General features: G+C 40.8%; 1 protein-coding gene across 1 annotated transcript in view; it reads right to left on the bottom strand.

Annotated features, from left to right (window-relative positions):
* MYO3B (myosin IIIB) overlaps nucleotides 1-15,903 on the bottom strand; it is a 357,063-nt gene that overhangs the window by 200,206 nt on the left and 140,954 nt on the right. Inside the window, exons 11-15 of the mRNA XM_023743517.1 lie at nucleotides 5,715-5,811; nucleotides 4,539-4,655; nucleotides 3,919-4,023; nucleotides 1,287-1,370; nucleotides 252-454 (exon numbers count right to left, since the gene is read on the bottom strand). Coding sequence (XP_023599285.1) covers nucleotides 252-454; nucleotides 1,287-1,370; nucleotides 3,919-4,023; nucleotides 4,539-4,655; nucleotides 5,715-5,811 — 606 coding nt within the window. The remainder of the gene's footprint in view (nucleotides 1-251; nucleotides 455-1,286; nucleotides 1,371-3,918; nucleotides 4,024-4,538; nucleotides 4,656-5,714; nucleotides 5,812-15,903) is intronic.

Here is a 15,903-nt window from a genome sequence, read left to right on the forward strand (position 1 = left end):
TCTCTATCTCAAAGTACCCCCACCCCAGCCCTTTGTACTCTGCTTGTAAACATCGTTTCAGTTAGAAATCACAGTTTCTCCTTTGCTTAAATAATTCTGTGCTCCTGAAGAGGCTGGGGGAAGGGAGGGTCGGGGAAACCATCCTAGCTATCAGGATGCTAAGGACAAGAGTAAAAATGCAGCAATTAAAATTCCCAAAGCCTCCTGGTCTGCATTGCAGAGCAAAACCAGCGATAAAATAGTGCACCTACACTGCCTGTTTTACAACTCTGGACTTTTCAAGGAGATATTCAGAGATTCTTGCTCCCATCACAGCTCCAGTTGGTGTAAACATCATCTCCAGGTATTTTCCAAAACGGCTGGAATTGTCATTGATCACCGTGCATGCATTTCCAAAGGCTTCCACTAGGGAGTTGACTTGCAGAATTTTCTCTCTCAAGGTCTGATTATGAGCCTGTGCCAAACAGAGAGCAGTTAGAAGGAGCCTCCAGAAACACTAACCCAGCAATTTGCCAGGCATCCTTCCCTGCCCATAGAATTCACATTATGGATATTTTTGAGAAGAACTTCATTTGGGGAAATGAGCATCAACCTCCAGCATTGCTTTCTCAGATGAGCAACTCGCCAGCGCATAGGCATCAGATGACGCCAGATTAGATCAGTTTTTCTGTCCAGCACACTTCACTTAAAATCCTTGACAATTAAAATGCCTAAACCATTTAGAAACAAGTTTAAATAGAGAGATCCCATAACTTTTTTCAGTCATCCATTATAATATTCATAAACCTCATCTGTAATAAATATTCCTTAAAATCTTTCTTGGCCTCATAATACACTAATTCTGAGCATACGTAACTGCTAAACCATTTCTAAGTCCTTTTTTCAATGTCCATTTCACCAAGCTGACAATTTTTATTTTCCTCAACTTTTGCTCAAAGATTCCTACTTTCCAATCCTTTAATCACCTTAGTGGCTTTCCCAGATGCTGTTCCTAATGTTTAACCACTTTTACTACTTAATGGATAACTGTTTCTATTGTATTAAAAACATAAAAAATGAATTGCCAATCATCTAGTAAATTTGTGCTGGCATTATTTTTCTCATGACATGAAAGAAAGATGGCATGCTGACATCTTAAGACACCTAGCTATCAGGAGGCAAACATACTAAAGATGGAATGTTTTGATGCAAACCCTAAAAAACAAAACAGTATTTTCATCATTTGTAAAATTGCGGTTACCCTGCAGAAACTTGTAGCCACAATACATAAGGCAGGTGGTCAGTACCTTTCCCAAAAAAGTCAAATGCTGGACAATCAGGTGGGCGCTTTCTGTCTTCCCAGAGCCACTTTCTCCACTGATGACAATGCACTGACACAGAAAACAGAGTGTTGGTGAGGAATTCACAGCACAGAAAACACCCTGTGTGTTCAGCTATGGTTTTCATATAACATCCACCACCGTACACTTTAATTTTTTACTCAGCAATATACCTTTCCTTTTCAGAACATCCAGAGCTTCTTCAACCTTTTCATAGCTGCCTGCTGTTCCACTGTATAGATGTACCATAATCTACTTAACTAGTCCCATATGGATAGATACTTGATTTTTTTTCCTTTTGTTACTATAAACAATGTTGCCATGAAGAACTCTATACATAGGTCATTAATAATTATATGTAGGTTCATCTACAGAATAAATTGCTAGAAATGGGGTTGTTGCATCAAAAGGTAAATGCATTTGCATATCTGATGGATAGTACCAAATTGCTTTCCTAAGGATTGTACCAATATATGAAAGTACCTATTTTCCTATAGTCTCACCAAACAGATAGGTCCAAAAAAATGGTATCTCAGGGTAGTTTTAATTTGCATTTCTTTTATTATGAGTGAGGTTAGGTATCTTTTCATATGTTTAAGGTAATTCATACTCTCTTTTTAGTAACCAGTTCATATACTTCGCCTATGTTTTTGTATTGTTGGTCTTTTTATCATTCATTTCTAGGAGCTCTTTACATAGAAAAGAGATTAGTGGATACAGTATAATTTTAAAAAACTATACATTTGGTCTTTGTCTCTGGTTCCTGGCTCAAAGCTTCTAAAACCCTCAGAATTTCCTGAATGGTAGGAGTGATGGGAATATCTTTTGTTATTCACAAACAAGTACTTTTCAACCAAACCCAACTGCTAACCAAATGGTTCAAGGTGGGGCTTCAGGATGGGGGCTGGCCACCAGAAAGACCAAACACATGATTAGAGGGTGGGCACTTTCAGCCTCTCCATCCCAACTTCTAGAAGGAGAGAAGGGATAAAGATTGAGTGAGTCATAAAAACTCTAGATAGAGAAGATTCAGAGAGCTCATTCTGATGTGAACATGCTGAGGTGTTGGGAGGGAGGCGTGCCCAGAGAAGGCACGAAAGCTTTGCAACACGCTCCTCCCTATATCTTGCCCTCTGCATCTCTTCCATTTGGTTCAGTTCCTGAGTTGTAACCTTTATAATAAACCAGTGAACGTAAGTAGTATTTCCCTGAGTTCTGTGAGTTGTTCTAGTGAAATTTCAAACCTGAAGGGGATTGTGAGAATCCCTGAATTTGTAGTCATCCAGGCAGAAGTGTGGGTAATCTGGACACCCCATTTGCTGCTGGCATCTGAAGTGGGGGAAGTCTTGTGGACAGATCTCTGACCCTGTGATATCTGTGTTAACACTGGATATAGTGTTAGAACTAAATGGATTGAACTGTTGGACATCCAGTTGGTGTCGGAGAATTGGCTGGTGTTGGAAAAGACACACATTTGGTGTCAGAAGTGGTGCCAGAAAAAGACATGGTAGGGCAACTTCTTAACTTGAGTAACACATATATCTCTCCATTTACTTCCTCTCGGTGAAATCTATGGACACTCCACAAGTCTCTGGGAAAAGTAAGAATTTGGAGAAGCCAAGTTTCTAACCTATGGTGAATCCATGTACCCATGTACTCCATTTTGTAATTTGCACTGTTATAATTTCATCTATTCCTAAGCAAATCCAAAGCAGGAACTTCACAGTCTCAGGAAATATACACATAATAACTCTCTTGTCAAATTTCCTCATGAAATAAGGTTATTTCTATTTTATTTATTTTTTAAAATATTTTATTGATTTCTTACAGAGAGGAAGGGAGAGGGATAGAGAGTTAGAAACATTGATCAGCTGCCTCCTGCACACCTCCCACTGGGGATGTGCCTGCAACCAAGGTACATGCCCTTGACCGGCACTCTATCCACTGAGCCAAACCAGTTACGGCGGTTATTTCTATTTTAAACAAAATAAAGACACAAAGGAAAACATATTGAAAGTAAAGGAAGGGTCCAAGGTTAAATAGGCCACCACTCTGAACTGGAGGTCCAGCAAGTTCAAACATATGAGTTAGCTTTGTTTTTAACTAGCATTGAATGCAAGGTTTGTTCAGTATTTACCAAATCCATCACAATTTCTCAGCAGCTAAACGGTGTAGTGCCTGGCCACTGTGAACCTATGAGCAGTATTTCATACAAAAAGGACTGGACCGCGAACATTCTGAGACCTAAATAGGAATGAATTTCATTTGTCATTCTACATTCTCTTTTTATTACAATCATTGCATGTAATTGGGTTTCTGTTAGCTCTATGTCTCAGATTCACATTAGAAATATCCTTATTGCATTGAAAATGAGTGCTCTTGACAAGAAAGTTTCATGTTTCTTGAAAAAGGTTTTCATGTTCTGCTACTCGGGCTTCGCCACTGACCCTGTTCCACCAAGCTACTATTTCATTTGCCATTTCCTTGAGCCAATACTAGCAACCAGAATGGAAAGTTTTCTGGAAGACTTAGGAGCTGCAGAAGAAGACAGAACACATTCTACTGTGTGACTTGGTAGAGAAGGAATGTGAGTTCTTACCTGGTCTTTGCTGGAAGTAACCATACATTGGTAAGCAGCATCTGCTGATGCAAAGATGTGGGGGGGATTTGAGGCACGTTTCACCCCATGATAAAGTCTGGAAAACTGAAGAAAAGATAATTAGTTTAAAGGACTCTTCTACTACTCCACTGGACCTTCTAATGCTCCAGTACCTGTGGCCATGAAACCAAGGCTTTGTCACTTATTTGGGGAACTGTAGCATCAGGAAGGCTGTAGAACCTACAGGCCTGAGTTCAAATTCCAGTTCTTCGCTTACTGGCTTCATGAGCTCATGCAAGGGAGTGAACCTCACTATGTTAAGTCTCCTCACATACCAAATAGGCTTAATAATAGTGCCTGTTTCCAGGGTTGTAAGAAGTAAACGAGGTAACCCAATGCCTGCAGCAAGCACTAAATGAATGTTAGCGATCATTGTTACATCTTGCTTTAAAAAGTTCCCCCCAAATGTAAGAGTTCCTTCTGTGTTGCATTATTATCTGTAGTTTGGGATAACACCCCTCAGGGGCATAGTTTTATTCTCACTTTTTCCTTCTTTTCATTTTCCCTTGTGATTTTTAATTTCCTACTAAGAAGCAACATGTTCTTAAAGCATCGCTTACCTGTGGAGAGTATATGCTTAGATTCTGGAAGGGGTTTAAGGCAATTAAGATGTCGCCGACATATGTGTAAATGAGCAAGTCCATATAACGCTCCTGCAACTGGTGAATAATTGTGTCCTAAGAAGAGGATAAATGGCATTGAGAGTAAACATCATTTCCAACAAGGGAGAGACTCCAAAAATAAAAATAAATATCCTTACAAGAATATAGGGTGTCCCCAAAATGTATACACACACTTTGAGTAATTATAAAGGCAGTGTTTATTAAAATACATTTCATTTTCAAAATTGAGTTTTAGCTGTTACAATGTGTATACATTTTTTGGAACACCCTCTGTTTTCCTCTAAAAGATGAAAGTAGTCAATTTAAAACATACAGTGACTCAAATGATACTAAAAGCAGATCTCTATCTTGAAAAAAATAAAAATAAAAAGAATATCTGAAAGAATTAGTCTCCCTGGGACTTGCTAAAAGATATTGAATATCCAGCAAAGGTTTTATTTGTTATTATGAAAAATGTATTTCACCCAATCAAAATTCTCCATTTAGAATTTGATTTAATAGGTCATTCCTATTGATAAAATATAGACAAAATAGTAATTTTATTTCTAAAAGCACTGCACTTAAAATTTATGTGGTGGGAATATAGAATTATACACTTTTATAAAATAATGTTTCATGCATTGTAGTTAAGGGTCCCCAGAGGTAGAAGCAGGGCCAGTGCAATTAACAGCTCTATTAAACATGCATATTTTAAACGGGGATTATCACAATTTTCAAATTTAGAACTCCAGCTATATTAACTTCACCACTTCCCTAAGTGAAGCTCCTCTTTATGAAGACCAAGCAATCATCTTCATCTAAGGGTTAAACTGCATTTTTTTCTAAACAGAAAAACATATTTCAACTCATATAACACAGTCACATCTACAACATAAAGAGCTTTATTGGAAAAAAATCTAGTCCTTTTCTCGTCATCATTTAGGATATTTCAGGGACTATAAAAAAAACTGTGCAGGGTGTCACAGCAACCAAATACACCCTGAGCTTCACCAAGGTTATGCAAGCTAGTAAACTTTCAAGCGACTATAGGAGGATATGGTCTAAACAGAAAGGTCAGACCATTCACATGACACAAATGTCATCTGTGAGAATTATCTCCTAAATGTTTAGTACCTCGTCCAGAACCTCTAGGTTGACCAAATCATCCTCAAGGCAGTATTTTTCAGCATCTTCCGCATGATAGGGTCTTCTGGTATGCATCCTTTCACGCCTAGAAGTTTACCCAAAGAATATTAGCACTAAGACAGTAATGTAGCGGGAAGGAGGCAATGAAGATGTCTCATTCTCAGTCTTATCCCATGAAGTCTTATCACAGAGACTTCAGAGAAAGGGACAGGAAGAGCAAGTCCAGTCCAGGACCCCACGTTCTCTCCCTGTCACTGTGGGACTCGCAGGGGTTAGTGAGCTCCAGAGCTCTAGCCTTTCTTCTACCACAGTAGGAAGCATTACCAAATGGGTCCATCCACTACTTCTATCTGCTTTTCTTCCAGGCCAATCCCAGCACTTTCTCACATTGTTTCTGTTCACTTGTAGGCATATGGTTTTCATTGGGTTACTTTCTTTGAGGTCCCCTCATGCTATCCACTGGTACCATCCCCAACTTTTTGAGAAATTTTAAAACTATAGGAGGGGAGACCAAGATGGCGGCATAGGTAAACACCGGAGATTGCTGCCGCAAACAACCACTTCAAAAACACAACTAAAAGACGGAACGGACATCACCCAGAACCACAGGAAGGCTGGCTGAGGAGAGACTCTTCAACTAGAAGGAAAGAGAACAGCATACCGAGGCTCAGAGGAGGCGCAGTGTGGAAAATACAAAGGTACAGAGGTGCGCACGCAAAGTGGGCTGGTGGCTGAGGGCGCGGTTGTCGTTTTCAATCAGGAGGGAGTCTCAGACTCTGAGCTCCAGATCCGGGCGAGTCTCTAGGGACTCAGACTCAAACGGGAGAGGCGGGATTGTCTGGCATCAGTTGGAACGTGAGGGCAGCTTTCTCTCCGAGGTTTGCAGCGGTTGCTGGGGTTCTGAGAAGCAGAGCCTCTGGGAACAGGACTGAGAGCAGCCATAACTGCTCCCTCCACCCGCCCTGTTGATCCCGCCCCGCCCTGCCCAAGCCCTGCGCAGAGCCATTTGCCGGATAGCCTCAGGCAAAGGCTAGATTAGCACCTCTCCAGAGGACAGAAGTTTTCCACACAGCTGATTCTCACAGCCAGTTGGCCTGGTGGTCAAATCCTTCTAGTATTAACTACAACAATCAAGACTTAACTAGAACAAAACTGCGCACAAAGACCACAAGGGGGTGCACCAAGAAAGCATAAAAAATGCGGAGACAAAAAAACATGACAGAAATGGAGGATATAGAGCTAAAAAACGCAATTTTGAGGGCTTGCAATAATGTGCTAGAAGCTGCCAACAAACTTGATGAGAGCCTCACGAAATCTAATGAGACCCTCGATGCTGTGATAAAGAACCAACTAGAAATTAAGCATACACGGACTGAAATAAAGAATATTATACAGACACCCAATAGCAGACCAGAGGAGCGCAAGAATCAAGTCAAAGATTTGAAATGCAAAGAAGCAAAAAACACCCAACCGGAAAAGCAAAATGAAAAAAGAATCCAAAAATATGAAGATAGTGTAAGGAGCCTCTGGGACAGCTTCAAGCATACAAACATCAGAATTATAGGGGTGCCAGAAGATGAGAGACAGCAAGATATTGAAAACCTATTTGAAGAAATAATGGCAGAAAACTTCCCCCACTTGGTGAAAGAAATGGACTTACAGGTCCAAGAAGCGCAGAGAACCCCAAACAAAAGGAATCCAAAGAGGACCACACCAAGACACATCATCATTAAAATGCCAAGAGCAAAAGACAAAGAGAGAATCTTAAAAGCAGCAAGAGAAAGAGACTCAATTACCTACAAGGGAATACCCATACGACTGTCAGATGATTTCTCAACAGAAACTTTGCAGGCCAGAAGGGAATGGCAAGAAATATTCAAAGTGATGAATACCAAGAACCTACAACCAAGAATACTTTATCCAGCAAAGCTATCATTCAGAATTGAAGGTCAGATAAAGAGCTTCACAGATAAGAAAAAGCTAAAGGAGTTCATCACCACTAAACCAGTATTATAGGAAATGCTGAAAGGTATCCTTTAAGAAGAGGAAGAAGAAAAAGGTAAATATACAAATTATGAACAACAAACATGCATCTATCAACAAGTGAATCTAAGAATCAAGTGAATAAATAATCTGATGTACAGAATGAACTGGTGATTATAATGAATCAGGGACATAGAAAGGGAATGGACTGACTATTCTTGGGGGGGAAAGGGGAGTGGGAGATGCGGGAAGAGACTGGACAAAAATCGTGCACCTATGGATGAGGACAGTAGGTGGGGAGTGAGGGCGGAGGGTGGGGCGGGAACTGGGAGGAGGGGAGTTATGGGGGGAAAAAAAGAGGAACAAATGTAATCTGAACAATAAAGATTTAATAAAAAAAAAGAAAAGAAAAAAAGAGGAAAAAAAACTATAGGAAACTTCATAGAAAAATATAGCAAACATCAATAAATCAATAAGTGCTTACATTTTATGTTATTTGTTCATTTAAAATCCCTTTGTGACCCATGTTCCATACCACTTCCCTTTCTTGAATGGCCACTACTTGGTGGGTATCCTTCTAGTCTATTTTTAAATAGTGATTATATACAATATGTACCCATGAACAACGTACAGATTTTGTATGTTTAATTATAAAAATGATATTATAGTGTAGGTATCATTCTGCAAACTTGAGAGAAATCATTAATACATATATCAACATTAGGCTGATTTCAATGTCTTGCTCTTAGAAACAAAGCAGCACTCAGCATCTTTATATGAGCAGGTGCCAAGCAATGCCACCAGGGCTGCGATGGCTATCTCTGACCTACTGCAGACTGTCTGCACGCCCAGCTGTCCATCTCACCGATTTAACCTCCATGCAGATGCTGTCTGCGAATCTGACCTTGATCCTCATAAAAATCTTCTCCAATAATATTTCATAAACAACAAACAACTTTTAAAAGGTTTGACCTGCTGTGATTAGCAATGTATAACCTCTTCCCATGTGTACAGGCAATCGAATTCCGTAAAATTATTTGCTCCCAAAATTGAAGCTGGCAACTTAGAAGCTGATGTAGATGCAAGGTCCTTCCACTCGGAAAAAGACCACCTCATTTTCTCAGCCAGTTAAAAAAAAAATGACCTGCTAGTCCTTTCTCTGCCTTCCCCACCTACTGTTCTTCTGAAACTGCTGCCTGCTTCACCTTCCTGCTCTGGCTATGGGATGTGGAGGGTCTATTGATGAGAAAAAAATATATTTATTACAATTTTTATGTCTTTACTTATATTATCCTAGATTACATATACTTATAAAAAGTGTTATATTGTTTTGTATTTGTCTGTTTTTAAATTAATCAAAGTAAATTTGGTTAACATTTTTTAGTTTTCTTGAGTTGAATGATTTCTCATCATCATCACCAATTTAAATTTCCTTTAAATTCACACTCTCCACCTAGTGCCTTACTTGAGAATAGCATTTATTATCAATCTGCTGAAGAATTCTTTGTTTAATGTGAAATTTATAGACTTCCAACTAAAAGGTACTTGGATTGATATTCCAAAGCTTAGAGGAATGGAAATACATATAAACAAATAGATAAATAGCAAAAGGCATTGTATTAAACCAAGAGTATTGCTCTGGATGGTGTGGCTCAGTTGATTAGGCATCTTCCAATACACCAAAAGGTGGTAGGTTCGATTCCTGGTCAGGGCACCTATCCAGGTTGCAGTTCAATCCCCCATCATGCATGAATGGGAGGCAGCTGATTGATGTTTCTCTCTCAAATCAATGTTTCTCTCCCTCTCTCTAAAATTAATAAAAACATATCCTCATCTGAGGATTAAAAAAAAAGAAGAGCTTGGCCAGTGTTGCTCAGTGGTTGAGTGTTGACCTATGAACCAGGGGGTCATGGTTCAATTCTGGGTCAGGGCACATACCCAGGTTGTGGACTCCTTCCCCAGGATGGGCGTGCAGGAGGCAGCTGATCAATGATTCTCTCATCATTGATGTTTCTATCTCTCTCTCCCTCTCCCTTCCTCTCTCTAAAATCAATAAAAAACTTTTTAAAGGAGAAGAATATAAGGTAAGTTTTAATGACTCAGGAGACATTTTCAAATTCCATATTATTTTGTTCTAAATTTCCTATTTGTTTTTATGAGGCTCTAAATATATTGTCTGCCAAGCCTGGTTTCTCATACAAATGGAGTTTTGGGGGTTAAAGTTTAGAGACTCGAGGAAGAAACTGTGGGTTGGAGTGGTTCCTGGAGTTTGGGGTTGGTATGGTGGTGGGAATGGTGCTGCTCAGGGCTGACCTTAGGTTTCAGTGATCAGAAAAGGAGGAACTGGTGTCTGAGTCCCTGGTTCAAGTGGCAGCAAGGGCAAGGCTGAAACATCAAGTTCAAGGAAATGGGTGGAGAGTAAGAACTGGATGTGAAGCGTGGGTGACAGAGGCAGAAGCTGGGAGTTCACCTAAGACAACAGTGGGCACCGATGAAGTAGAGAATGGGGGACACTCTGAAACGTCCTAGGCCCAGCTCGTGACTAGGAAAGGAGCTGCAGAGCCCACCACACCGGTTCAGACACTGCAGTGATGGTTCTCGGGAACACATTCCTGAAGAGCTGCTGTCTTCACTGCAGGTTAATCTCCATGCCACCTGCATTATGATTCAAACCATTCCCGTGTGAGCATCTTTACTACCGCATCACTGGGCCTGCGGACCTCTATGTGTGGACCGATATAGAATGATACTGAGGACTATTATATGACAAGGAGAAATTCTGAGATGTCCTAAATTAAATTACAGCAGGCTGGAGGGGTGGAAGGAAGAGACAAGACATGTTAATCAGCTAACAACTGCAGGCTGAGACCAACCAAGACTGATAACATTCCTGAATGTATGTTACAAGTCTGAGTTAACCTCCAGGTGGCTGTTTTGGCAATTATCTAAAAAGAATAGCTGAATAACTGACACAGGCCCCTGCATCTTGTTTATCTTGAATGAACTTCCCGGCTATTGCCCACAACCAATCCTGAGGAGCAAACACTTCGTCCTATGGACTATGTACCTACCCAGAATGAGCCCCATTTCCAATTCCATACGACTAGGACTTGTTTTCTAGAGTTCCTATTTGTTTTTATGAGGCTCTAAGTATGTTGTCTGCCAAGTCTGGTTTCTCAGACAAATGGAGTTCTCCCACCCTTTATGTATAGCCAATTTAAATTCTTTCAAAACAATGTATATATTCCTTCCCCAAATTCATGTATAAGAGTGCCTGTCAACTCCAGGATGGTGGACACATTGTCCCCTCCATCTACCCCTGCTGCTGCTGGTTTAGTCTGCATGCCCCCAGGACCTGGTCCTTTTTCTGGCTAGCATATCACTCAATAAATTCCTTTCTTTTAGAAAAGTTTTAGACCATTAAAGTTTTTTTTGTTTTACTTATATTTTGTCCAAAAGTGACTCCCTAATCCCTTAGCCTCTTCCTGTTTGTTGACTATGCCTGTGGAAGCGGTGACTTACAGGTAGGAAGCTCAAACCAGGGCTGCAGGAGCTTCACGTAGGTGCGGCAGAAGACAGTCTTCCCTTCACCACAACCATGACGAAGAACAAAGTAATATAGAAGGAGGCCTCTAAATCATAACTCAAAGAGGGGATGGAACCGAAATCCTTTAGCCTAACAATGACAGGGGATGTGTTAGTGAGAGGCTAAATTTTGCACTAAGAAATGCCTGATGGTCTTTTAGACAGTCAACCTGTGGCAGGACCATTGTATAGGCCACCACTGCCTCCATTCTTCCAAACTCAGGATCACAGCCATCCCCTCCAGCCAAGAGCAGAACTGGAATGAGTGAAGAATGACTAACACAGGTTCCAGACACAAAATCTGTTGGAGCTGGCATGGCTCAGTGGTTGAGCATTGACCCATGAACCAAGAGGTCACGGTACGATTCCCAGTCAGGGCACATACCTGAGTTGCGGGCTTGATCCCTAGCATGGGGCGTGCAGGAGGCAGCTGATCAATGATTCTCTGTCATCATTGATGTTTCTACCTCTCTCTCCCTCTCCCTTCCTCTCTGAAATAAAATATATATATTTTTTTGTTTTTATTTTTTTTTAAGAAAAACTGCAGGGGATCGATAAAACAAAGGTAGAGAAGGAATAAGGAGTCCAGGCTTACTTACAGGTGGTAGCCCTCAAGACCAAGACAAAGGCTCCTGTGGGCATGGACAGAGCTCAGGGACAAGCTGACACACGGATAGATCAGAGAAACCACTCCCTTATCAACACACTCAGTGAGTTCCATATAGTAAAGTAAATGTTAATCAAAATTGAGGATAGAGTACTACTAATAGAACAAAGTCAGTGATGTTGCATATTTCTTCCAAATCCTTATTTCCAGTTTGTTATACCCATTAATAACAGGGTTGTTAAAAGAGAAACTTTTATTTGTCTATCCTATATAATAAAGAGCTAATATGCAAATGGTCATTGCACCCTCTCGCACTGGGGCCGGGGGACCTGAGGCCAGGCCGAGGGACCTAAGGCCGTGCCCCCCACCTGGCAGGGCCTGACGGGGGACCTGAGGCTGCGCCCCCTGCCCTGCGGGGCTTGACAGGGGTGGGGCCAGCTGGGTCTGGGTCTCGAGTGATTTTGAGGCACGCTCCAGTGGGCAGGGACTTGACTCTGGGTCCTGCGGTACGCCCCAGACTCTGACGGGAGGGAGATTTTCGTATACATTTTACTAATTTTCTTTCATCTCTGGCACTTCTATTATAGAGAAAGGGCAAATAGCAATATTAAAATATTTCCTCTAATTAATTCCCTTTTAATGTGCACGAATTTCATGTACTGGGCCACTATATAATCATGGACCTAGAATGTGAAAACAATGGAAGATTATGAAGGCCTGACACCATTTCTACTGAAAGTGCAATACGGATGGAAATACATAACTTTAATTACATAAGCTCTATCTTACCCTGGAACTTAAGCTTCCATCTATCAAATAAACATCATGTAGATTAAAGATAGAAGAATAATTTGAATGGAAATCACTATAGTATCTTCCTGGGGTGTTTTTTTTTCCATCTAAGCATGGTTTGGGCCAGATTTCCAATAAATCAGCATCTCATCATCAATTATTTTAGACATATACTCACCTTCTCTAAGCAGCAAGAATGAGTGGCACTAGCTGAAAATTACATATGAATTTTTTTACTCAGTTATAGAGAGACATATATAGGTGCAGATGGCAATTATAACAGGGTGTGGATTCATTTCTTGTCTGTTAGGACAGGAGGATATTTAACCTCCTATGTGTCAAGCATCTTCAGCATTTGATGAAGTTTTCATTCAGAAGTCATTCATTTACACAGAAGCCCAGGAACCCATCTGTGTACGTACTATGGGGTTGGCGGTGCAGGCACTCACACTCACATTTGCCAGTAAAAGAGGAAGTGAGTGAGCAGGCTTACTGGGAAAATCTGGGCAGCTATTACAGTGAGAAATCTGTTTTTAAAGGTCACTGCTGCAGGTTGAAAAGAAATCAGAAAAGCTGAGGTCATTGTTTTAATCAGCCTCAGGCAAACTGCAAGGGTAGAATTAAAGTCCATTCAACAGAGCAGAAAACAAATCAGCGACTTAATTCTTCTACCAAGTAATAGAGCAGACCCTTGGCATTTAAGAATTTAACATTTGTGGTTTCAGCTGGTTCCAAGCCACCGACAGGGGAATGACATGTTGGATCTTGTAATTTTACAGAGGCTTGCAGTTGAGTACATGATGGGAGGTTGGAAGGCAGGAGGGGGTCCCCGTGCAGCTAACCCAGCACCTTCCCTACCTCCATGCTCCTTCCAGACAGTGGTTGGGCTCTTCTCCCACTAACTCTTGTGAAGTGATGATAAAAAAAAGAAAAAAAAGCATGCTTTCATGGCTACTTCTCTGAACTGTAATGGTGACAGGACATACCAGATGATGTCAATGAATTCAGGAATCTGCAAAACTAGTTTTGGGGAAAAGGTCTTTGTCAAGGTCAAGGAAATGGAAGCTGATGTAAAGGAAATGGCCAAATTGCTTAAAGCATCTCAGACAGGTTAGGTGAAAATGAAACCCCAAACTATTCACAGAATTTTAGGGCTGTTTTTAACCTCCTTTGAGAGAGTAAGCCTTGGATACATATTGTACCTGAATCAAATATGTGCTACGGCAAAAATTATAAATTACTGGAAAAACAAAGTCCAACAGTTTTACTCAAACACTATAATCAGCATCAGCAAATGGTATCAGATATCAAATAGTACAATGTCGCCAAAATATTTTTTTTGAAGTGGAACTGGATCACAGTCTTACTTTCCAAAAAACTGCACCACTTAGATATTCTCAAATTGACTGCGGTGATGGTTGCACATGCCTGTGCATACACTAAACACTTTAATTGGGTAAATTGTACAATATGTGGATATCTCAATAAAATGTCAACATAAGAAACGTTCAAACCTGTAAAGAATTGTTATGAGTTTATTTGAGCCAAACTGACAACAGTTGCTGGAAAACAAAACTAGGGTGCTTCCGCCCAGGAGAGGTGAGAGGGGACTCATCACACAAGCTCTTCTTCATGCCCAGGGCAGCCTCTGCTCTGTTGTGAACAACAGATGACTCTTAGCCTTATTCTTGAACACTCCTCACCTCCTCATCATAACTGAAATGGACCACTTCCCCATAATGCTCTTGCCCTGGCTCTGTCTTCCATCCACTCACTGTGAGGGGTCAGGGGAAGGAGGCACCATCCTTGCTCCCCTCTGCCTTTCCCCATCCATTGTTCTCCCTAACCTCTCCCTCCCTATTGGAAAAATTCACATCACTCTCTTATATCATCTTCTCCAGCACTTGACCCCATTATCCCTTCTCTCTACCCCTTCCCCTGATATCAATCTTTGGTGTTCCCATCCCCAACCAATCACTTTGTTTATTCTCCTCAAATTCTGATCTCAGGATTTCTCAATTTGTCAACTCTTTTAAAACGTTTATTTCTAGGAGCATTTTCTCAATCCGTTGAGGTTTTGTTTTCCAGCAATTGTTGTCAGTTTGGCTCAAATAAACTCATAAAAATTCTCTACAGGTTTGAATGTTTCTTATGTTGACATTTTATTGAGATATCCACATATTGTACAATTTACCCAATTAAAGTGTTTAGTGTATGCACAGGTATGTGCAACCATCACCGCAGTCAATTTGAGAATATTTTCATTACATCACTTCATTGCCCTTTAGCTATCACTCTGCTATTATACCCCTAACCTCCACCTCTCCACCCACCCCACCCAAGCCCCAAACAATCTATTTTCTTGTCTTTAGAAAGTTCCCTATTTTGCACTTTCATGTGAAAGGAGTTTTATGATATATGGACTAAGTCATAGCATGTATTCGTGCTTCAATAATTAAAAACATTTATTTCTATTCCATAAAATTGTCTACAAATTGAGCTATATAACTAGCTCCCAATTATCTCTCAAAAGTGCCCAAGATCTCAGTTCTACAAACGCTTTTCTTGACATCTTCTCACTGAATATGCTTTGTCTTCATTGTAACTGCCAGTCCCCTGACCCTGACCCTGACCCAGATTCAAAGTCGGTAAGCCACTTCTGGCTTTACTTTCTTCCAGACCCCAAAGACCCCCAAGGACACTCTCCCGCTCACCTTGATTCCCTTGCCCTCCTGTCCACCCATCATCCAAGTCATCCAAGCCAGTCTCAAGCCTAAAGAAAGCCACAGTATCTGATTTCTCTTCTACTCCTTCTTGCTAAGAATTGCTAGAGATGATAAATGGAAAAGGTGGTGGTGGTGACGTACATTTTTTGAGAGGGTCTAGTGCAGTGGTTCTCAACCTTCTGGCCCTTTAAATACAGTTCCTCATGTTGTGACCCAACCATAAAATTATTTTCGTTGCTACTTCATAACTGTAATGTTGCTACTATTATGAATCGTAATGTAAATATCTGATATGCAGGATGGTCTTAGGCGACCCCTGTGAAGGGTCGTTCGACCGCCAAAGGGATCGCGACCCACAGGTTGAGAACCGCTGTCAAATGCTTTTTAGAATGTTCGGCATGTGTTATCTTAAACACTGATTAACTTCATTAGTGTGGAATGCTATTCAGTTAAGTTCCACCTGGGTTTTTTGTGCTAGTGAGCA

This window comes from Myotis lucifugus, unplaced genomic scaffold (genome assembly GCF_000147115.1).
Source record: "Myotis lucifugus unplaced genomic scaffold, Myoluc2.0 scaffold_5, whole genome shotgun sequence".
NCBI lineage: Eukaryota > Metazoa > Chordata > Mammalia > Chiroptera > Vespertilionidae > Myotis > Myotis lucifugus.